The following is a 23,424-nucleotide window of genomic DNA, read 5'->3' on the forward strand; positions in this document are numbered from 1 at the left end:
AAGATTCCAATTGCACAAACTAACTAGTTTCCATCCTAAGTGATACTTACACATGAAAGACTTGGGCTAAATAGTCCATTAAAGGAGTAGGGTGGGCTAATCAAGTCCATGTACAAAAATAAAGCCCAAGTTTGTAAGTAATTAACAAGTAATCCAATAAAAGTCCATTAGTACTAGTAAAGGCCCAAGTAATTAACTAATAATCTTAGTTAATTAAAATGATTAATAAAATCAATCATGAATGTAAATAATATTTAAAAATATTATTCGTGTAAGTCTCGGGTGTCACAAAGACGTTTCGGGCAATTAAAGTCAAGTACGTTAAGTCATGGCAACATGTAAATGTAATAACATACATTTGTTTAATCACACGTATTAATAATAATAATTATTAATAAATAAACGTTGGAAAATATAAATAAACGTTGGAAAATCCAGGGTCGTTACACATTTAACTATATAATCTTCAAACGGCTACTATTTCCTTCCATAACTTGCGGTTAGGATTTTATTGATCTACAGAATAATTATTTAATGAGAAAATGAGAAATATCAGTAGGAGGGGTAATTAGTGCCATGTGTCAACCCAAGTGGGAAAAAAAATTCGAAATTCAAATATTTATATGTAGAAGTTATCCATCTTGATAACTGTGATATTGTTAAAGATTTATATATGGAGCTGATCTGTTTACATATTGTTACATTGTTGTGTATACTATAATTTTTAATGTTATCAATTATAAGTTAATAGTTAAAGGTTAAGATATGAAATTAGCTTAACCATAGAAAAATTGTACAAAATTTAAATCGAAAATCAGGAGCCATGATATGTGTATTTGACTTTTAAAAAATTCATGACATAAAACTCTTGATCACAATCAGAAGTCATGAGATGTAAGCATTACCTTGAGTCTATAGTATTTCAAAAATGGATTGGATCCCCCGGTCTGATCAAAGCACATAAGAAATATGAAATTGATATCACTGTAATAGAGTTTTGTCCTGCAAACAAATAGTCAGGTTTATCAATTTATATAAAACTTACATAATATAAATTGTCAAGTATTAATATGCTTTCTGGATCAAGTGTAAGCCAAAATTGTAAAACTAATTTGGAATAAATTCATTTTTTTTCTGAATCACAGGCTCATGACATATAGTACTCCATTTGACATCTGATGTGTATAATGAGTGATGCATTTCAAAAAGCTATAAACAAAGTAAAACAAAATGTCGAATTAAAAGGATCACAATTCTTCAAATTGACATACCTTTAAACAATCATACTCATATGAGTTTGAATCGAGCCTTTTTGTTGCCTTCAGTTTAGCATCAATCATAACCAGATAGGTAATCAGAGGTCTTAGATGTTAGTTCGAAATTTAACAACTTAAAACGAAAAAAAAAATCAGTTTTGTTTGTAGAGTAATCAGGCGGCCTTCGCAAGATTCACACTCGATTCTTAAGAATCGACGAGAAATCTATTGAACTTGAGGAATCGATTTTCAGAAATCGTAAACTTGAGCCGGCGATTAACAGCAGCGGTTACAATTTGTGAGCAATTGCACGCAATATTTCGATTCAGTAACCGGCGTTGCGATTCAGAAATTGATTAATATAAAATTAGTACCGTTCCGATCGTAAAATTGTAGCGATTTATTCTGCAGGCGGCGGGGTTTCTTATCGGCGCTGGAGACCTCTCGTAAAGTCGGTGTAAATGGTTTAGGGTTCGAATTTCGAAGAGAGAGAGTAAGAGCGACGGTTCTGTTTCAGTTAGGGATTAAAAGTTTAATTTTAAGCCTGATTGGGACACGTGTAATTATGTGGTAATCAGCAAAACTTAATCCAGATTAGTGAGATTACAATTGTCGCGTAAGGATTAGGGGATTTAGCATGGTGACACGTCAGCTTTGTTTGGTACGCTTTATGTGAGGTAAGTGAAAAATCAAAAGTCAAAATAAAATGTAAATTCAGGTTACTCGAGTTCGGATTACTAATTAAATCTGGTAACCAAATAATCCAATTCATATAAACCCAGATACAATCCAATCCGTGTCCTATATTTTTTACGCATCTACAACAAAATCACTCCACTCAGTCACTCACTCTAGTTATTATTTTTGCACTTTATATATAAAAACAACATAAATATAAATTCAGTGTTATTTGATCTACTCCATCAACTTCACAGCTGCCGCTGATTTCAACTGCTGTAGACGACGGCTACTTCACTATTAACCGCCGTGCCCACTGTCTCCGCCGCCGCCGTTCAACCTTCAAAATTTGATATGTACATGCATTCACTCTCTTTTGACTATCATTTTATAATAATTTTATAATTATTGTTGTCTCTTGATTTTAATGATGTATTAATAATAGATCACATTAGATGTTATCTTAGAGTAACTGAAATACCGATCTTTTGTTTTGCCTATGGATCTCTTGGTTTAAGTTATATTCTATTTTTTATCAGTTGAATCTGAAGAACCATCTGGATGTAATTTTATTTCTTCTTTTATTTTTAATTTTTGTTTTAATAATATTTTTAAATTAAGGTAACATTTAAAAGTTACATGAGTTAGTTTGGGCATCTACACAACTTTTTTTGTAATTTTTTTTTTTTTTTTTTTTTTCAAACAATGATTTCTTAGGTAACATAAAGGGAGCTTTTTTAGTTGATTTCTATATTGTTCATGTTTGAACTTAGATAAAATGGGGAAACTTGATATTGATAATAAAAGTAAACATAAGTTATAGAATTTGGCAATGTGGGTATGTGCTAATAGATCACTTTTTGACCATGGGAGTTAAAAGTTCAATTTTTGACAAATTGTAGATTCTGTTATGTTAAGTTTAAGGGACTCATACATAGTTGAATTTATAAAAATTGTTACTTTCACTTATTTCTTCCCAAAGGTTGAGGTTTTTTGTTCCCTTTGATGAGAGAAAAATTAGCAGTTACCACATTGTCAAATCTTGAATCTTATGTTGTCTTATTTTAAATTTTCCCTAATTTAGACATTTAGTCACACAAAGATTTATTAAGCAGTACCGAAAAGCTACACATGTGCACATAAATATGTTTATTTTTAGCTTCTTAACACTTTATTAGTTTATTATATGAATATGAATGTGTGTGAATAACTTTATATCTATAAGTATTCTAATTTCGGATTTGTACGAACTTAGTCTATAAGTTTAAGCTCTTTGCAAGATAAATTATTCAATATTAGATTAATGAATAATTTAAATATATCGTTCTGCAGCTGTTTTGATAGTGTTTGGTGAGTTGCCTTTTGTTGCAAAAATATCCCTTGACCTACAAGAAAGGTGTATGCCTTTTAAATCACGGTAACTATTAAATAGAAGACTTTAACTAGTCATATTTCGATTGCTATAATTAGTTTTTTTTTTCTTTTCGTTTTTGGACATTTATGTAATTATGTACTTGAATTGGTTGTTGGGTACTTCCGTTTGCTAATAAAGTTTCAATCTTTATTGTATCTTTCAGAAACGGGCATCCTGGGGACCAAGTTAATCATTGGAAGAAAATTTACATTTCTTGATTAATCCATTTGCTGACAAGTTCCAAATAATAATAAAAAAAGCCCGGCTATTTTATATTGTGATGCTTTGATACTAAATGAAGACAACTAGAGCATGGCGTGTAGGCATACGAGATTTTCTAATGGTGTCTGGTCCTCGGCAACGGCAGCATTTCAAAGGACCAAATTTGGTTATCCTATTAGTGTGCTTAGTGAGCATTTTATTAATCGGAATCCATATATATTCACCTAGGAACTCTGCAGCTTGTTACATCTTTTTGTCACGTAGCTGTTCTGACCCTGAAAACGCACCATCGGTTCCGTTAAGAGAATTAACTGATGAAGAAACTGCAGCTCGGGTGGTCATCAGGGAAATTTTGAAGGCGTCCCCGGTTAACTCGCAAAACCCGAAAGTTGCTTTCATGTTCTTAACTCCTGGTCCGTTACCGTTTGAAATGCTATGGGACAAGTTCTTCCAAGTGAGCTTCCGATCTTTGTTTTTTAAAGGTAGCAAAATGGCCGGGTTGGGTGGTTGGCTAATGAGTTAAAACGGTAACTTTTTGTATGTGTCAAAACCTAACACGTATTCTCCATAAAAATCTTTTTTTCCTTTTTATAATAGCTTGTTCGTCAGTTGTGATATAGAAATTCTGATATTCTAACTTTAATCTATCTTATTGAATAAAATTAATTGAGATGGTCTTATGCATTAAATATATGCGCATTTGGTGACTTATGACACCTTATCTTTCTAATCAATTATTTTATTTGACCTGTTTGACCTGTTAGATAACCCACATCGATTCATTCATAAGTAAATGGGTAAAAATAACTACCTGCATTTCTGTAACGTACTAAATTGTGAAATGTGGAACAGAGACAACTAACTTGCTTTCATGCTTCTTCTATAATGCAACAGACAGAAAAGTGATGGTTGTTTGCTAATTCTATTTCTTTATTTCTTTTGTTCTTGTCAAGATCTTGCAAGTGATTTAAATGATGAATTGTGTTAATTTTTATGCTCGTTATCACAGGAATATAAGCATGACTTCTTTCGTTTGCGATCCTTGAATCAGATAAATTTTGACGAAAGAACTACTTACGTGCATGTCTTAGTCTAAAAGTGTAACCTTTTACAGGGCCATGATGGTAGATTCACTGTTTATGTGCATGCCTCTAGAGAACAAGTCAATCATGTCAGTCCACATTTTATAGGCCGAAATATACGAAGTGAAAAGGTATCTATTCTTTATGTATTTATAGAGTCAAAGAAAACTTAGTGTATTCATTTTTGAATATTGACGTTCATTTTGTAGGTTGATTGGGGGAAAATATCGATGGTTGATGCAGAGAAGAGAGTATTGATGTATGCACTTCAAGATCCAGACAATCAACATTTTGTTTTGCTATCCGACAGGTAAATATTTTGAGTAATTTACTTTTAAATGTATCGATTTAGGTTATGTATTATTTTAAACCGGGTAAATGGGTTGAATTAATATTCTGACAAATAGGGAATGGGTTAAGTGGCTTAAACGAGTTGAAAGTTGGCCAAAGTTTACTTTTCCATTCGTACAACCACCTAAGTTTTTTCATTCAAAGGTTCTATTCGTATCGTAATATTATTGCCTTTGTAAACTTAATTAATACCTTAATTATATTATAATTATAATTATTATATTATATATTGTAAAAAGTTTTAAATGGAGAGTGTTTCGGTTTAAGTGTGAACAGCCCCCACAATAAAATAAACCTGTTCGGTTCAAAACTTTTTTTATCTGTTACATAAATCCGCTTAGTCCTCCCATCCTGCTACATCTTATGAGAAACATCATGAAGGATAAAAGTGCTATTTTCATTAATTATTTAAATTTAAATTATCTTGCAGCTGTGTACCGTTTCATCATTTTGATTATGTGTACAACTACTTGATCTTCACGAATGTTAGTTTCATTGATAGGTAAGACTAATTTTACTTTTGAAGCATGTCATACATATTTTAATTTATTTATTTTTTCTTTTTATACAAATAACTCTTCTTGTTGTCTGTAGCTATGATGATCCGGGTCCACATGGAGCTGGCGGGAGATATTCAGAGCATATGTTGCCCGAAATTGAATTTAAGGATTTCCGTAAGGGCTCACAGGTATTTTTAAACGATGATTTGACTTTAATTTATCAGTCGTAGATTTATGATTTGAAACTGTTTCTGTGTAGTTTGACTTTTATTGATGTATTTTATGTAAATCTGCAGTGGTTCACTATGACCCGGCGACATGCTTTAATAATTATGGCTGATAGTCTTTACTACAAGAAATTTCGGCTTTATTGCAGGGTTAGTACGTCCACGTCCCTATACATTCTTATTTCATAAATCAACTGATGAAATATCAAAAATATACATGCAGTATAACATAGTGTTCTAGTTATATTTATAACATTTCTTTTTCAATTTTGTAAAATTCAAGACACTTCAGTTTTTCCATTTTGTAGCATCTAATCTTGGCTAATGTCTGACGCAAATTCTTGAGTTTTGCATTAAATAAAACATTTCTTATTAGGAACATTTTTTTTATCAAATATTAAGTTTTGGTTTTAAATTCAACAGCCAGGTTTTGAGGGGCGCAATTGCTATGCGGATGAACATTACTTTCCAACTCTCTTTAATGTTTGTACTTATACCTCTTTACTTTTCTTAAATCACTTTAATTTAAATTAAATCTAATTTATAACATGCTTCTCAATTTATTTTATTAGATGGTGGATCCTAGTGGGATTGCCAATTGGTCGGTAACATATGTAGATTGGTCGGAACGAAAGTGGCACCCGAGGTCATATAAAGCTCAAGATATTACTGCCAAGCTTCTTAAAAACATTACGGTACACCTACTTTTTTTTTTTTTTTCCTCATCTGCTAGTAACATTTACTGATTTGTGACCACTAGGTTATGGCTTAAACTTGTTGATTTTGATGTTCAAGATTTGCCAAATTGAGTGATATGAGTGACTAATTTAACGCTATTTTTCACTGCAGTCTTTTGATACTTGCCTGCATTTCACAAGTGATGAAAAGGTAAAAGTTTTATTATTCTACCTCATAACAGAAGGTAACTTTTCGACTTATTGGGTCGTAGGCACTACTTTTCAAAGTAAAATTAATAAAAAGATTTACTACGGAGTAATTCATTAATCAGGAGCTCTCAAGTTGTACTACTTTCTAAAATATCTTTTCTTTTCCAAAAAAAAAAAAAAAGATGTACTACTTAAAATGTACTTGGTTACACTTCTTTCTCAAAATATAAACAAGACCCATTTTTTCTTTTCTTTTCAAACAATGGTACGTCACTGCGTTTGACCTAAATAAAGGGGTATAATTAACTAATTATCTCACATTTGTTGATTGTCTCAGAATACGGTGTTGAAAACGCCATGCATGTGGAATGGAATAAAGCGGCCTTGCTTCCTTTTTGGAAGAAAGTTTTTACCGGATACATTGGATAATCTGATGGAGCTATTCTCAAATCATACAACAGTATGAAGATAAATTAGGTATTGTTATTTATAGACCGATTCACAACAGAATCCGGTACTTTTTCTTATCGTTAATTCCTGTATACCAACTTGCGATGCCTATATTCATGTGTGGTGCACAGTTGATGAGGCTTAAGGAAGCTTTATAAACTTCATTGTTGATTCTAAAAGCTCTCGATCGATGATGTTTTCCATCATTAGTCAAATTGTCTCGTGTTGTTCTACCAATTGGTATTGTTCATGTTCCGAACTTTCCATTCGAACGGCATTTTTACAATAAAGTTTCAAATATTGATCATCGGCATCAGTTTACCTATAAAATCCCTAATATACATTATGTAACGCTAATATACATTCTGTCTTGTAAAATCAATAAGTTAAAACAATGCAATATGAGTTATTTGATTATCTCAACAGTAAGCTAGTACACATCCCAAAAGATGCTCATACAATGTGTATCAAAGATAAGAAATAAAGAAATTTAAATCATTTGAATCGTGATACTTAAGCGAATGACAGTTTCAAAGCGACGAGAAAATTGGACTTGCTGCGAGGCTGCTACCGGCATCCACGATGAAACAACTTCCGGTAACATATACAGAAGAATCATGGATTAAATATCGTGCGAGACCTGTCAATGCTGGATTTATCGTGCCAAGTGTTTTCATAGGAACCGTCTTTACAGTAACGTTCTTGAACCATTGTTTGTCTACTAGTCCTTGTGTGATCGCCGTTCTGAAAATTCCTGGATTTATGCAGTTCACTCTTATGTTGTTAGTTCCTAACTCCATTGCCATAACCTATTGTCACAATGGTTCAAGGTGCAATGTATGTTATTAATGCATATATGTGGTGGATTTATTAAAAAATGTGAAAATATCACCACCCGTTGTGTTAAAAGCAAAACAGAATATGAACCACAATGGTCAAATGGTCAAGGCGTCATGTAGGTCATTTAAATTGGGATGGACGCACACACGCGAAAGGCAATTACGAATAAAAATAAGGTTTTCCAGTTCACACTCCCCGGAGAACATCATACTTTTACTTAGATATACACAGCCTAATTGAATTATCACATGACCTTTTCTGAATCTTTTCACTATCCACCCTAAACCTTAATTTATGTTGTTTAAACTTGAGACCTCTCTTTGCAAAAATATCAGGCATCACTATATTATCTTGGGATGGTTACGAAAAGGTAATATACTCATATTTGGTAATCATATATCTAAAGAGTTATTAATCATTTGTCTAAACACATTTTTAGCTTAGGAATTATAATGCATACAGGTCAACCCCTGCTCGCTTTTGACCCATAAAGAAACCCTTCTCGACCCACCCATTTTGACACCTATAAATAACAGGTTAGACTTGATCCCAGACCTTGAAAGTCGTACGTTATCATAACCAACAAGATTACCTTTGTCATAGTATTAACGGCTGCTTTTGAAGAAGCATATGCAACACATCCAGGAAGAAAAACACGATTAATACCAGAAATCGATGAAATGTTGATAACAGAACCTCCTTGTTTAGCATTACGCATTCGTAAACAAACATGTTTAGAAACTAACCATGATCCAGTCAGATTAGTCCTGTGGATATAATTCCAATCTTTTTCTTCAAATTCTAACGGGTTACGGGGTTGACCTAGAATATAGAATTAAAATTAGCGCAACGCCCCAACTATTACCATAATACAAAACAATGAGAATAAGCATCATTATTCAAATCATTACATTGGTGATCTAGTGGTTGATGTCTTGATATACTTACAAATAGTCTCAAATTTAAACATCACTAACAAATATTGAGGTGCCTAGGAAGAGGTTAGAAACAATCACATGATAACTTAGTTAACCCGTGTATAGTTAAGTTTAAAAAAACCCGTCTTCTTTAATTAATATGAGCAAGAAAAATCTTATTCGTTTACTCGTTTACTATATTTTACCTTCATTATTGAAAAAAAAAAAAAAGATAAAGAAAAAAGGGGGTCAACCCAACCCAATCATACTGGCAGTTTATATGTATGCATGTATACTTGCTCTTCTTCTTATATGAGTGTTACATCTAAAATCAATTCAAATGTGTTACAAACAGTACTTTAAATTAAATGGATTAAACATTTAATTATTAACAATTAGGGAATTACCTGAAATTCCTGCATTGTTAATCAAAGCATCGATACGCCCAAATGCGTCCCATGCCTTTTGTACGGCTGCTTCAATAGTTGCTTCATCAGCACTAACATCCAACTGCACCGAAAATGCTTGAGACTGTTGTGTTTCACTTGTTGCCATTCCATTAATTTCATCACATAGAGATTTAAGTAAATCAATTCGTCTAGCTGAAGCGATTATTTTACAACCAGTTTTAGCTAAATCAAGACAAAACTCTTTGCCAATACCAGACGATGCTCCGGTCACAAACACGACTTTACCTGACAAATCGTGCCATGGTTCGAGTATAGTCTCAACTTGGTTACTCATTTTGGAATTGAAAAATGTTTTAAAAGAGGTGCCGTTTGATGTGCAAAACTGAAGATGATATATGCTAATTTGTTGAGCTGTCTTGTTTAAGTGGGATGATTATTTATTCATGTTTTTGTCATGATTCTTTTGACTAGTTGTTAGATTCAACATTTGGGTGGTATTTATTTATGCATATATGACAAATGTGTGCTTGTTAGCTTTCATGTGGAACTAATTACCCACTGAATATGAACCTTACTTACTTAACTATATATGCTACTTAAAAGGTATGAAATAAGGAGTATTCATCAGTTTGATTTTCGGTTTATTCGATTTATTTGATTCTGTTTGTCTCAGTCCCAATAATGGCCAATTAACTTAAAATCATGTCAATTAAGATTACAATTCTTAAAAGTAATGTTTGAACAATAAAAAGTGCGGGATATAAGATTGGACAATTATATTCTCAATGAATTGTATGCATTACTCTGTATATAACTTGAATACACAAATACAAAGACACTGATCGTTCGAATAACAAGAATGAGCTACTAAACATGTCGTACTACGTAAAAGTTTCAAATATGAATACGATCATTGGTAAATATCACGTGAATCGTACTAATGACCTACGATGTATTATCACATGAAATGGCCAAGATCGAGAAGTTACAACGATGCGAGGCATGCGTTATCTGATTATCTCAAACCAAATACAATGTGCATTAAAAGTAAGAAATACATGGGTTGAAATCATTTAAATCGCAATAGTTAAGTGAATCACAGTTTCAAAGTGATGAGAAAATTGGAATTGTTGCGAGGCTGGTACCAGCGTCCGCGATGAAACAACTTCCGGTAACATATACTGAAGAATCATGGATTAAATACCGTGTGAGACCTGTTAATGCGGGATTTATTGTCCCAAGCGTTTTCATAGGAACCGTCTTTAAAGTCACGTTGTTGAACCAATCTTTGTCTACTAGTCCTTGGGTGATTTCGGTTCTGAAAATTCCTGGATTTATGCAGTTCACTCTTATGTTGTTGGTTCCTAACTCCATTGCCATAACCTATTGCCATTGTTTGTTGTACATAAATTAGCAAATTATGTAAACACTAAACAAAAGATGAATCACAATGGTTCAAGAAGGTGTTGTATAGGTCATTTTAATGGGATAAATGCGCACTCACACGCGTAGAAGACAATATACACTCAAATATTGTAATCTTAAATGTGAAGTTAAACTATCCCACACGGGGTGAAAAAATCTTAAATGTGAAGTTAAACTTTCCAAGTGGAGGTTATGGGTTCGAATCCATGAAGCTGAAAAAATAAATCCCTTTTATGGCCACGACGGTTCACCTGCGATGACTCCGGGCAACCGCAAAGCACTATTTGCTTTGGGATTAGTCGCAAAACGGTTCGAAGCCCATGTATACCAAGAAAGCAATTCCAAGATAGCCTAGGGGTTCGGTCCTGATATCCTTACAAAAAGGTCTCTGGTTCACCCCCCGTTAACAACATATTTTGGGTTGGTCATGAGAAAAGGTCAGAAAATGGTCATGAGATAACCTGGTTAGGCTACGACCATCTGTGAAGAGTTGACTTTAGTCATTTGTCTAAAATATATTTTTAGCTTTGGATTGATAAGGTATACAGGTCAACCCTGCTTGTTTTTAACCCATAATTGCTCGACCCGCCCATTTAGTCACCTCTAATAACAGACGAGACATGATCCCAGACCTCAAAAGTCGTTCGTTATCACAAGCAACAGACATTACCTTTGTCATAGTATTAACAGCTGCTTTTGAAGAAGCATAAGCAACGCCTCCGGGAAGGAAAACACGATTAGTACCAGCAATCGATGAAATGTTGATAACAGAACCTCCTTGTTTAGCGTTACGCATGCGTAAACAAACATGTTTAGAAACCAACCATGATCCAGTGAGATTTGTCCTGTATATATAGTTCCAATCTTTTTCTTCAAATTCTAACGGGTTACGCGGTTGACCTAGATTATAGAAATAAAATTAGCAAAACTATTACCTTAATACAAAACAAAGAAAACATAGAAGAAGTTATAAACTTGCATTCAAGTTTAAATATGTTCGAGTTTGTACACTTCTGTAGATGATGGTGACATTGTTCGATTATTGAGAAGGAGAATAAAACACTCACATTAATTTAATAATTGATAACAGATCAAATGGATCAAACAGAAATTTGATTGCAAAAGTAATGGGTCAAACACATGGTAAGTTAATTATAAAGTATTTAAATATGCAAAATCTACAACAATAACAATAATTGTCAATTTTGAAAATGTAAAGTATGAGGAGGTAAGATTTAGATAGACGTACACCTACCTGACAGTTGAGAGATTGATTCCAGAAAGACCAAAAAACTTATAATCTCGAGATCATTATTTTTGAATGTATGTAATTTATAATTTTAACAACTCTGTTTAGGTAATTATATGTCATACGTCATTATTCAAATAATTACAAGATGATCTAGTTGTTGATGTCCTGATATCCTCATAAGGGGTCTCAAATTCAAACCTCACTAGCAACAAATTTTGAGGTGGCTAGGAAGAGGTTAGAAACAAACACGAGATCATCCAGTTAGGTTGCGTATAGTTATGGTAAAAAACTCGTCCTAAACTGAACAAGAAAAACCTCATTCGTTTAGCCGCTTACTATGTTTACGTAATTACGTTCATTTTAAAAAGAAAAAGATAAAGAAAACAGGGGTCCCAATCATACTGGCAGTTTACATGTTTGTATATTTGCTCTTCTTCTTACATGAGTATTACATCTAAAATCATTTCAAATGTGTTACAAACAGTACTTTAAATGGAATAAAAAAATTTAATTATTACGAGTAACACTTAGTAAAATTACCTGAGATTCCTGCATTGTTAATCAAGGCATCGATACGCCCAAACGCATCCCATGCCTTTTGTACGGCTAGTTCAATAGTTGCCTCATCAGCACTAACATCCAACTGCACCGCAAACGCTCGAGAATGTTGTGTATCAGTTGCTGATCCACTTGTTGCCATTTCATTAATTTCATCACATAAAGATTTAAGTAAATCAATTCGTCTAGCAGAAGCGATTATCTTACAACCAGCTTTAGCTAAATCAAGACAAAACTCTTTGCCAATACCAGACGATGCTCCGGTTACAAACACGACTTTACCCGACAAATCGTGCCATGGCTCGAGTATAGTCTCAACTTGGTTACTCATTTTGTATTGAAAAATATTTTAAAAGATGTGCTTTTTGATGAGCAAAACTGGAGGGGTGATATATGGTAGCAGTCGTGTTATTTATTCATGTTTTTGTCATGCTTCTTTTTACTAGTGGTTAGATTCAACATTTGTGGGCCGGATTCATTTTTTATGCATATACGACAAACGTATGTTCGGTAGCTTTTCTGTTGCACTGATTTCCCACTGAATATTGCCACTAAAAGTTAGGTTTTAGGTTGTTTTATAAGTATATGTTAGAAATAAAAAGACAGCAAGATTAACTTTTACAAAAAGGGAAACATACCTTTATTTTTTCCATGATATTGTCATATAGCCGTTAGGCTATTCTCTGTATAAGTTCAGCTTTCATCTTCCAAATGTAAAACTCAATTAAGTGAAAATATTCAATACTCAAGCAAAATACAATTACAATTCTTATTTTAACATGGCATCAGAGCTTGTGTTGATGATCTAAATCATTCAATCACAGCAATTTAAATCATTTGCCTATTTTTTTTTCCGTTTGAGTGGTTATCATGGCAGAACATGACAGCCAAACTCAACTCATTACAGAATTAACTAGCCAATTGGCTAGAATTCTCCAAACCAACAATGAAAATCAATCACAAAGGCATCCTGATTCTTTAAAAATCAGTGTTACCCTTAACAACTCAAATTATTCATTATGGTCTCGTATGATCAAAGTTGCCATCGGAGGTAAATCCGAGGCCCTCCTCAATCATTTAACCGAAGATCCACCATCAACCAACAACCAGAAGTGGAACCAGGAAGACTTGGTGGTATTTTCATGGATCATTCAAAATATAGAGCCACAAATTGCAAGCAATCTGACCCAGTTCCCTACAGCAAAAACCTTATGGAATGCCCTCATTACAACCTACAGTTCTGGTAAAGACAAACTCCAAACCTTTGATTTACATGTTAAAGCTAATAATATCAGGCAAGATGGTAAATCAACCGAAGAACTGTGGTTGAAATTGCAAGGAATCTGGGGTGAAATCGACACAAGGGATCCAAATCCCATGGAACATCCGAATGATATTGTCAAATATAACAACATCAGGTCAGAACAAAAACTTTTCCAGTTTTTAAATTCTTTAGATCATAAACATGACAATATCAAACGTGAGTTATTAAGAACCGATCCATTACCCACTGTCGAAGGAGCTTATGCTGCAATTCGAAAAGAAAATGCACACCAATTTATATTTAATAATAAAACGGATGCCTTTACCCAATCTGGCATAGCCACTGGTCTGGTAGCACCGGCATCAAAATCCAATAATTTCGACGGCCATGGTTTGCTATCAAGAAATCAACAGCGCCGGTCAGACTCCACGTCATCATCCCGAGATAAAGACAACCTTGAATGTACAAAGTGTGGTATGAAACGACATACCAGAGAACAATGCTTCAAGGTTATTGGATACCCCGATTGGTGGGCTGATAAACACAGAAAGGGAAAAGCCTCGATGGTAACGACGGCCACAACCAAGGGAAAACAGGAGGATAACGAAACCTGCACCACCACTCAAGGTGGTTTCGGTTTATTCACAGCCGAGCCACCATCATCATCATCATCATCCGGTGAAGGTAACAGGGGATTGGGATTAGGGATTAAATCCCCAAAAATCATACCCGACAAATTGAATAAAGTGGGTGGGGATAAATATGTCGATGAGTATGATGGGTTAGGAGTGTCGGTCACCAACTCAACACCCACCACCGAATTTAATTCCCCAAATTGTTTTATTGACACAAATAGTCCCTGTAATAATATAGTTGGTAATAAACAAATAAAACCTTTTTTCAATAAAACTAAAGATTTTAAAATTAAAAATAACGTTTCGTCAATTAATATTGTTTCAAATAAAACAAAAAGTAATGAGTGGATTATCGATTGTGGTGCCACCGATACTATGACTTTTAATAAAAATGATATTATTATAAATACGAAACCAAACAAAACCAAAATTAAAACCGCTAATGGCGGTATTATACAAGTCAAGGGCGGGGGAACAGTTGAAATCTCACCAAATTTAAAATTAAAAAACTGCCTTTATGTTCCCGATCTCTCCCATAAATTACTGTCTGTTAGTCACGTGACAAAAGAACTTAATTGTACCGTCTTATTACACCCTACATTCTGTATCTTACAGGACATCAGAACGGGGGAGATAGTTGGGCGTGGTACTGAACGGGATGGTCTATACTATGTGGATGAGGTCACTCAAGATTGTAGGATCATGCTAGCTCACGGGACTCCCGACAGACAAGCATGGTTGTGGCATAGACGTCTTGGTCATCCGTCTGCTGGATATATACGCATTTTATTTCCTAATTTATTTTCTTCAAATAAAAGTATTGAGTGTGAAACTTGTATTTTGGCCAAAAGCCATCAAAACTCGTTTAAAACTAGTAATACAAAGACCGAACGTCCTTTTGCTTTAGTTCACTCCGATGTATGGGGACCCGCAAGGGTTAATGGGGGACACAATTTTCGATATTTTCTTTTATTTATTGATGATTGTACTCGTATGACTTGGACATATTTTTTAACTAACAAATCCGAAGTATTTGATAAATTTACTATTTTTTCAAACATGATTCAAACACAATTCCAAAGTAAAATACAAGTTTTAAGATCCGATAATGGTGGTGAATTTGTCAACAGTCAAATGCAACTCTTTTGTGAAGAAAGGGGTATTATTCATCAAACCACGTGTCCACACACACCTCAACAAAATGGGGTGGCTGAAAGAAAAAATCGTATTTTACTAGAAATAACCCGTGCTTTAATGATTGAATCTAATGTTCCAAGATCTTTTTGGCCTGAAGCTCTTGCCACTGCAACTTATCTTGTAAATAGACTCCCAACTAGAGCTTTAGAACTTAAGAACCCTCTTGAGGCCTTGACTAAATTTTATAAACCGCCATCTAATCTCACCCTAAGACCTCGAATATTTGGGTGCACGGTGTTTGTTCACATTCCTAAAATCGAACGAACCAAATTAGATGCGTGTGCTGAAAAATGTGTTTTTGTGGGATACGGGGTAAATCAAAAGGGGTATAGATGCTATAGTCCAAAAAGGAAACACATGTACACTACAATGAATTGTGATTTTTTGGAAACTGAATACTTCTATACCCAACACACAAGTCAGGGGGAGACAGACTTTGGTGACGCTGTGAGTTGGCTAGATATTCCATCATCTGAAGAAGTGACTCATCATACCACTCCACAAAGTCCTCCTCCAATCAGTACTACGGTTAATGATCTTCCCGACCATACAGAGGTAAATACCGAATCTCCTGATATTACTAATCATGAAAATTTAGAGGAGATTTTACAGGAAAATAGCGATCAAGTATATCCTGAAAATGAAACACAACAACAAGAACCGGAACGATATGTTCTTCCTCCAAGAATCAACCGAGGAATTCCTCCCAGGAGATACTCTCCTGAGAGAACTGTATCAAAATCAAGATATCCAATGGCAAATATTGCTAGAGGAAATCTATCAAAAGAAGCAACAAAGTTCACTTCCGCATTATACTCTGAAGAAATTCCAACAACGGTTGAACAAGCTCTAAAATCAACACACTGGAGGAAAGCAATGGAAGATGAAATGGAGGCTCTCAAGGTAAATAATACTTGGAAAAAATGTGTTCTTCCAGAATCAAAGAAACCAGTAGGATGTAGATGGGTATTCACAATCAAACACAAAGCCGATGGATCTGTCGAAAGATATAAAACACGGCTTGTTGCCAAAGGGTACACTCAAACCTATGGCGTTGATTACTCAGAAACTTTCTCACCGGTTGCAAAAATTGATACTATTAGAATTCTTTTCTCCATTGCCGCAAACAAAGACTGGCCACTTCACCAATTTGATGTTAAAAATGCTTTCCTACATGGAGAACTCAAAGAAGAAGTCTATATGGAAGGTCCTCCCGGTTTCACATCAGAATTCAAAGAAAGGGAAGTTTGTCATCTTAAAAAATCTCTTTATGGTTTAAAACAATCCCCTCGGGCTTGGTTTGGGCGTTTTACTATTGCTATGAAAAATTACGGTTTTAAACAAAGTAATTCCGACCATACTTTATTTTTAAAAAAAAGAGGAAACCTTATCACGTGTCTCATTATTTATGTTGACGACATGATTATCACAGGAAATGATCAAGAGGAAATTACAAACTTAAAAGCTAACCTTTTTAAAGAATTTGAAATGAAAGATCTCGGAGGTCTTAAATACTTTCTGGGAATCGAAGTTTTACGTTCAAAAAGGGGAATTTTTATATGTCAAAAGAAATATATACTTGATCTTCTTGCAGAAACAGGAATGGTCGACTGCAAACCCGCGGATACTCCTATGATTCCAAACCTCAGGTTATATATAGAGGATGATGCCAAAGCAGCAGATCGAATTCAATACCAAAGGATCGTGGGAAAACTTATCTACCTAGCTCACACTCGTCCAGATATATCACATGCTGTTGGAGTTGTTAGTCAATTCATGCATCAACCACAACAACACCATATGGATGCAGTATGGAGGATTATCAAATATCTAAAAGGCACTGCAGAAGATGGAGTCCTGTTCGAGAAAAACAATCATCTAGAAGCACAAATATTCACCGATGCGGGTTACGGAGGAGAAAAGGGAGATAGAAAATCAACATCCGGATACTTTGCCTTTGTTGGAGGGAATTTGGTTACTTGGAGAAGCAAGAAACAAAAGGTTGTTGCCCTGTCTAGTGCTGAAGCTGAATTTCGGGGAATTTCACGAGGTGTAACCGAGGCTTTATGGATCAAGAAACTTTTGACGGAAATTGGTTTTCCTCCTAATACCTCGATCAAGATCATGTGTGACAACGAAGCGGCAATTGCAATTTCAGAAAATCCAGTTCAACACGATCGAACCAAACATATAGAAATTGACAGACACTTCATTAAAGAAAAATTAGAAGCCGAAATCATATCTTTACCTCACGTCCGATCAGAAGACCAACTAGCAGATATCTTAACCAAGTCCGTCAACGGAAGACTTTTCAAAGGAATACTCTCCAAGTTGAACATCGGAAACCCCACTATTCAACTTGCAGGGGAGTGTTAGAAATAAAAAGACAGCAAGATTAACTTTTACAAAAAGGGAAACATACCTTTATTTTTTCCATGATATTGTCATATAGCCGTTAGGCTATTCTCTGTATAAGTTCAGCTTTCATCTTCCAAATGTAAAACTCAATTAAGTGAAAATATTCAATACTCAAGCAAAATACAATTACAATTCTTATTTTAACAGTATCCACCTTTTATTTAAATTCTTTATGGACTAGCAAGACAATATGATGCATGTACGGGTATGAGTAGGGGCCCAAATCGACAGCAGGCCCAGTTCAGTTAGCTGAGTATGTAGATGTTGTTGGGCCTGTTGGATGGCAGAATTGGAGGGCTAGAATAGGGTGATACACGTGACTTGCAGAATGAGAAAAGAAGATTTAGTGTATTTCGATTACAAGTCTAATTATTTAGTTTCCTTATTTAAATTATTTTGTTTCTGTTATTTAAACTTTTCAGCAATTGTTTTATTCAGTTTTTGAGAATATTAATTAAATAAACCGTGAGTTTTTACGTTTGAGCACAGTTTTGTGCAGAACCCTAACCGTGAAGGTTTGTTCTAACCGAGAAGGTTTTCTTGTTTATTTTGTTCTTTCTATTTAGCCATCGATCTGTTAATTCTACATTATGTGGTATCAGATTCCAGGCACGGCTGGCTAAGCAAGAACATGGTGGTCGGTATTACAGGAGATCAAATCACGGAATCGCCGAGAGAGGCAGTGGTAATGATCCTCGTGATGCTGAGATTTCTCGTTTGCAGCAACGAGTTAGGGAGTTAGAGATTGAGTGTTTGCGACGAAAGATAGCAATATTAGAGTTGGGCAGACATCATAAATATGATGAATGCTATGCTTCGTATCAAACACAGAACCAGTGGGAAAGTATGAATCCATTCGCTGATGCGCCGAGCGTATTTAGACAGGACCATCATGATGATTTCTTACAAAGCAATGGCATGACGGTTGAACAAGTTTTTAATTTGAAATACGTTCCTGAACCTATTGTGGATGAAGATTCTGAACCCATCTATGACACGGATGGTGAGGATGAATAACCGATTTATGATATGAGTAGTGAAAAGGATTTAGATTTTATGAATTTCAATGATGTTGATTATATTGGCATCAATTATGATTCTAGTGTAAAAGCTGAAATTGTGGGTGAAGACACAAAGGTTGATTCTTGTGTGGAACAGTTGAATTTTGTTGATGGGTTCCTTGGTTCATTGTGTGTTCTGCCATATTATGCCATGTTTCCTACATCTTCACAATTTCAAGAGTTAGACGACATGAAGGATCCGGTTAGTTGTCATCGCCACTAATGTTGTTGTTTTATCCCCATATGTCAGCGATCGTGGCAATGTTGTAGACTCGAGGATGAGTCTTTTCGAAGAAGGGGAGGATGATGCATGTACGGGTATGAGTAGGGGCCCAAATCGAGCAGCAAGCCCAGTTCAGTTAGCTGAGTATGTAGATGCTGTTGGGCCTGTTGGATGGCAGAATTGGAGGGCTGGAATAGGGTGATACACGTGACTTGGAGAACGAGAAAAGAAGATTCAGTAGATTTCGATTACAAGCCTAAATATTTAGTTTCTTATTTAATTTATTTCGTTTCCGTAATTTAAACTTTCCAACAATTGTTTTATTCAGTTTTTGAGAATATTAATTAAATAAACCGTGAGTTTTCACGTTTGATCACAGTTTGTGTAGAACCCTAACCGTGAAGGTTTGTTCCAACCTAGAAGGTTGATTATCCAACTAAACCGTGAAGGTTTTGCAGCTTAATTTTTATTCAGTTTTTTTATATCAGATTGATTCAGTTTTTAAGGTTATTTAATTGCTTGCTACCCTGTTTCTATTAGTTACAGCCATTAATATCCTACACTACAATATTAAACCAAGTTGATGTGAATCATTAAGCTTTTGCATACACAAAATAAACATATCTTAGAGCTAAGTATCTCCGCATCATATCTTTTTTTTTCAATTCTTCTTCCGTCGTTAATCCTCGTCACCCACACCTCCACCACCACTAACACAACCACCAGTAAAACACCTCCGGCCACTGTACCACCAACCCACCTTCCCTTCCACCACCGCCACCTCCTCGACCACCGACAATAAGATATTGGCTTCTCGCCGGTGGTCGAGGTGGTGGCGGGTCCGAAGGGTACCCTTTTCCGGTAAGTTCTCTTCTACCTTCCTCTTTCTGTTTCTCGACATAGGTCTTCTTGTCCTTTCTCCGGTGGTGGCAGTTTGACTAGGCGGTTGTTACCCATCTCTACCACCATTCTTGTGGAGGGATGAATAATAGTTGTTGGGTTTCCTTTAGGCCGTCGTGGAAGTCATCCTCCTTCTTTTCCAGTGATTTTATTTCTTCCGATGGATGTTACCCATCTTCGGCGAATGGGGTTGATCTCGAGAGGCGTAATCTTTCTCCACCACCGTTCTTGTGGTGGGACTGACTACGGTTGTTTAGGTTTCTTTCTACGCGCCTTATTTAGCAATTTTCATCGGTGCTCCATTTGTTAGTCCGGATCTGACCGCGATGGTGGTTTCAGGTGGTGGACCACCTGTGTTGGTGATTAGAGGTTGTGGTTCTAGCTGGATCCCCTGTTCTCGCAGGAGCTATGTTATTGCTGAATTTTTCCGGGATGTGACGTGCGGTGGGGCACCACTTTTAGGGTGGTGGCCATCATATTTTGGGTTTCTGGATGGGTCCCGTGTCTGCAGGTTTCGTTGGTGTATCTACACCCAGTTAGGCGAGGTTAATGACGTTGGATGGTGGTGGTGGTTGCAGTGGTTTTTCTATCTGTTGACTAAGCAGGTGGGTCCATTTATCTCGTTACTGTGGACTACCGTTATTAATGCAGGGCGGTGATTGGCGGTGGTACGCGTGTTTTGGTCATGGGTGGGGTTCCTTACCTAGTTCTGTCTTTTCATGTTTCGCCATTCGGTTGGGCTAGTCGCCGATCTCCCTGTTGGAGATCAATTTTTTACACCGAGGGGTGGGACTGGTGTTTTTTTTAAAGCCTTCGGTTATGTGGCAGCTTGAGGGGCTTGCATCGTTTGGGGCTCCTTTGTTCCTAATTTTCGGCATTACAAAGGCCTTTAGTGTTCTCCCAGAGGTTCAATATTTTTGTAGGGATGGTTTGCTTGTTTGTTTATTTAATTTTTTTTTGTTGAAGTGAAATAGTGTTTTCCAAATCGGCCCCCTGATTTTATGATTCTCGCTAGTTTAGGGATACCGGTGTTCTTACCGGTGGCTTTTATGCTCATGAGAAAGGTTTAATATAGCACGTTTAATTTTTTCCCCCAAATGTTATAGCGTTATTCACATTTTATTTCTTAGTTAAACGTAGGGGTGGTCATTTGGTTTCAAACCGTTTAAACCGGAAATCAAACCGAATCCAAACAAGAAAAAAACAGAACCGATTGAATTTGGTTTTCGGTTCGGTTTCGTTATGGTTTCCAACAAGGAGATCGAATACAAAACCGAATTTGAGTAACGGTATATTAAATTGTTAATTTATATAGACCAAAAATCATTTTAGATACCCAAAACTGGAAATCAAAGTCAATTTATATGTTTAATTTAAATTTTATTATATATATATATATATATATATATATATATATATGATTTTTATTTTTTTATTTTAACCGAAACCGAACCGAATCAAATTTCTGTTTTCGGTTCGGTTTCAGATTGAAATTGAATTCGGTTTTGGTCCAAAAAATTTCAAAACCGAAAATCGAACTGATGAACACCCCTAGTTAAACATGTCACCCTATTGGTGAGTCTGCTTGTATAAGATTCCTTTTGGAAGCAATATCTTTAACCGTAGAATGGAATGAGGGATGACATTCTCTACTCTTGGGGATAGAGAAATGACTTCTCTTTATTCTAGGATAGAAGAAAGACTGTCTACGTCTCACCTCCCTCATACCCTACACGTGTGAGATTGAGTTTGTTGTTGTTTTTATAAAATTGTTTAGTTGTGCCGTCTTGTGCGGTTGTTTGTATACTATTGATTAGTATCGATAGTATTTGTTAATCTTTAGATCCATATAATGTGGCAACCTACGGCTTTTTAAGATTTTTAATACCCATGTTTCCTGAAAGCTTTCGTCTCAATTCATACTTAGTCGCGAGCAATCTACGTTTTATTATGTTTTTTCGAAGTAAAGCTAATAAAACACAATCACACCCACAACATAAATCGAGTTTTCGCAAATTTGCATGTTATATTTCAGCGTGTCTTTTAAAGAAGGTGGTAAACTCATAAAAGAACACTTTTCTATACATATGATTAGCTTTAAATACTTCAAACATATAGTAATATACATTTCAGATGTTGAGATTATGATTCTTAAAAAATAATTAATATTATTAATTTATTTCTGTTAAATAAAAATATAGTCTTTATCATTTTCCATGAATTTTCCAATAAATAAAAAGAAAATAATTTTAGTGATAATTTATTACTCTATTCATCTTCATCTCACCCCGTCTCAATTATTCTTTCTGTTAAAATTCTATTGTCGGAGTATTTATTTTATAATATTTTAAATTAATTGTTCACTTTTATAAATAAAAAAGAATAATGTGATAAAGTTATTTTGTCTCCTTACTTTATACACTAGAATAAAAAGATAAGTAAAAAGTAACAGGTAAAAATGAAAAGTTAAAAAAAAAAAATTATATGTATCAATTACTTTTTTTTAAATGTATGTTTTTTGTCTGGAGAGAATAGTTTTGGGAGTGAGAACTATAATACTTACTATTACATAATAAAATCACATATTACATACTTCATTAATATTAATTAATAAAATAATATTAATATTATTTTATCCTATATACTAAAACACGCGTCAAAATTCGTCGTTTCAGCTGTTTTGAACTGTTGTTTTGAGTTTGCGTTCACACTACAAACGGTCCCCCAAATTCGGCTCAATTTACACAACGGCTGTCATACCCCGTCCAAAATCTTCCGAACGAATACAATAACATATGGTACCATCGCGATGAACGGACCTCTATATGCCTTGAACGACTCCATGTAATGTCTCTAAAATGAGTAAATGAACAACGGAAGATTTCTTTCATACCTGATAATAAACATGTTTTAAAGTGTCAACCAAAAGGTTGGTGAGTTCATAGGTTTATCATAAAACAATAAAATTCATCATTTTGATAGACCACAAAATTTAAATCCTGCATGGTACAAATGGGCCCGAATCCTATACCCACCTGTAATGTACATGCGATATCTTTTAAATACAATACACCTTTCTCGTGTACGAAATCATTTTTCATAAATCTTAGTAACCGTACACATATCTCGTGCACAAAAATAACATACACATAACCTGTGTATAAAATCATTCTCTCGATACATAACATTTACTTCAATTGGTGGCAATTATCATGTCCACATAATTCAATGGTGGCAATTATCATGTCCACATAATT

General features: G+C 34.9%; 3 protein-coding genes across 4 annotated transcripts; 1 reads left to right on the forward strand and 2 right to left on the reverse strand.

Annotated features, from left to right (window-relative positions):
• Positions 1–2,018: 2,018 nt before the first annotated feature.
• On the forward strand, positions 2,019–7,305 carry LOC139873220 (glycosyltransferase BC10-like). 2 transcript variants are annotated; one of them, XM_071861153.1, is made up of 12 exons: positions 2,019–2,290; positions 3,267–3,351; positions 3,512–4,024; positions 4,685–4,783; positions 4,862–4,962; positions 5,434–5,505; positions 5,598–5,691; positions 5,800–5,880; positions 6,154–6,213; positions 6,303–6,425; positions 6,580–6,618; positions 6,955–7,305. In XM_071861153.1, exons 3-12 carry the CDS (start codon positions 3,644–3,646, stop codon positions 7,081–7,083), a joined length of 1,179 nt encoding a protein of 392 aa, XP_071717254.1. In that variant the 5' UTR covers positions 2,019–2,290; positions 3,267–3,351; positions 3,512–3,643; the 3' UTR covers positions 7,084–7,305. The 2 variants fall into 2 exon arrangements, with proteins under 2 accessions (XP_071717254.1, XP_071717255.1); XM_071861154.1 differs by lacking the exon at positions 3,267–3,351.
• A 292-nt stretch (positions 7,306–7,597) lies between these two features.
• Positions 7,598–9,568, reverse strand: LOC139873221 (uncharacterized). The gene is made up of 3 exons (XM_071861155.1): positions 9,232–9,568; positions 8,500–8,729; positions 7,598–7,876 (listed from the first exon to the last, which is right to left on the reverse strand). Exons 1-3 carry the CDS (start codon positions 9,566–9,568, stop codon positions 7,598–7,600), a joined length of 846 nt encoding a protein of 281 aa, XP_071717256.1.
• A 770-nt stretch (positions 9,569–10,338) lies between these two features.
• LOC139872439 (uncharacterized) lies at positions 10,339–12,800 on the reverse strand. Its single transcript, XM_071860313.1, has 3 exons — positions 12,452–12,800; positions 11,330–11,559; positions 10,339–10,617 (listed from the first exon to the last, which is right to left on the reverse strand). The coding sequence occupies exons 1-3, from the start codon at positions 12,798–12,800 to the stop codon at positions 10,339–10,341; spliced, it is 858 nt and encodes a 285-aa protein (XP_071716414.1).
• Between the last annotated feature and the right edge of the window lie 10,624 nt (positions 12,801–23,424).

The sequence above is a fragment of the Rutidosis leptorrhynchoides genome, chromosome 10 (assembly GCF_046630445.1).
Source record: "Rutidosis leptorrhynchoides isolate AG116_Rl617_1_P2 chromosome 10, CSIRO_AGI_Rlap_v1, whole genome shotgun sequence".
Taxonomy (NCBI): Eukaryota; Viridiplantae; Streptophyta; class Magnoliopsida; order Asterales; family Asteraceae; genus Rutidosis; species Rutidosis leptorrhynchoides.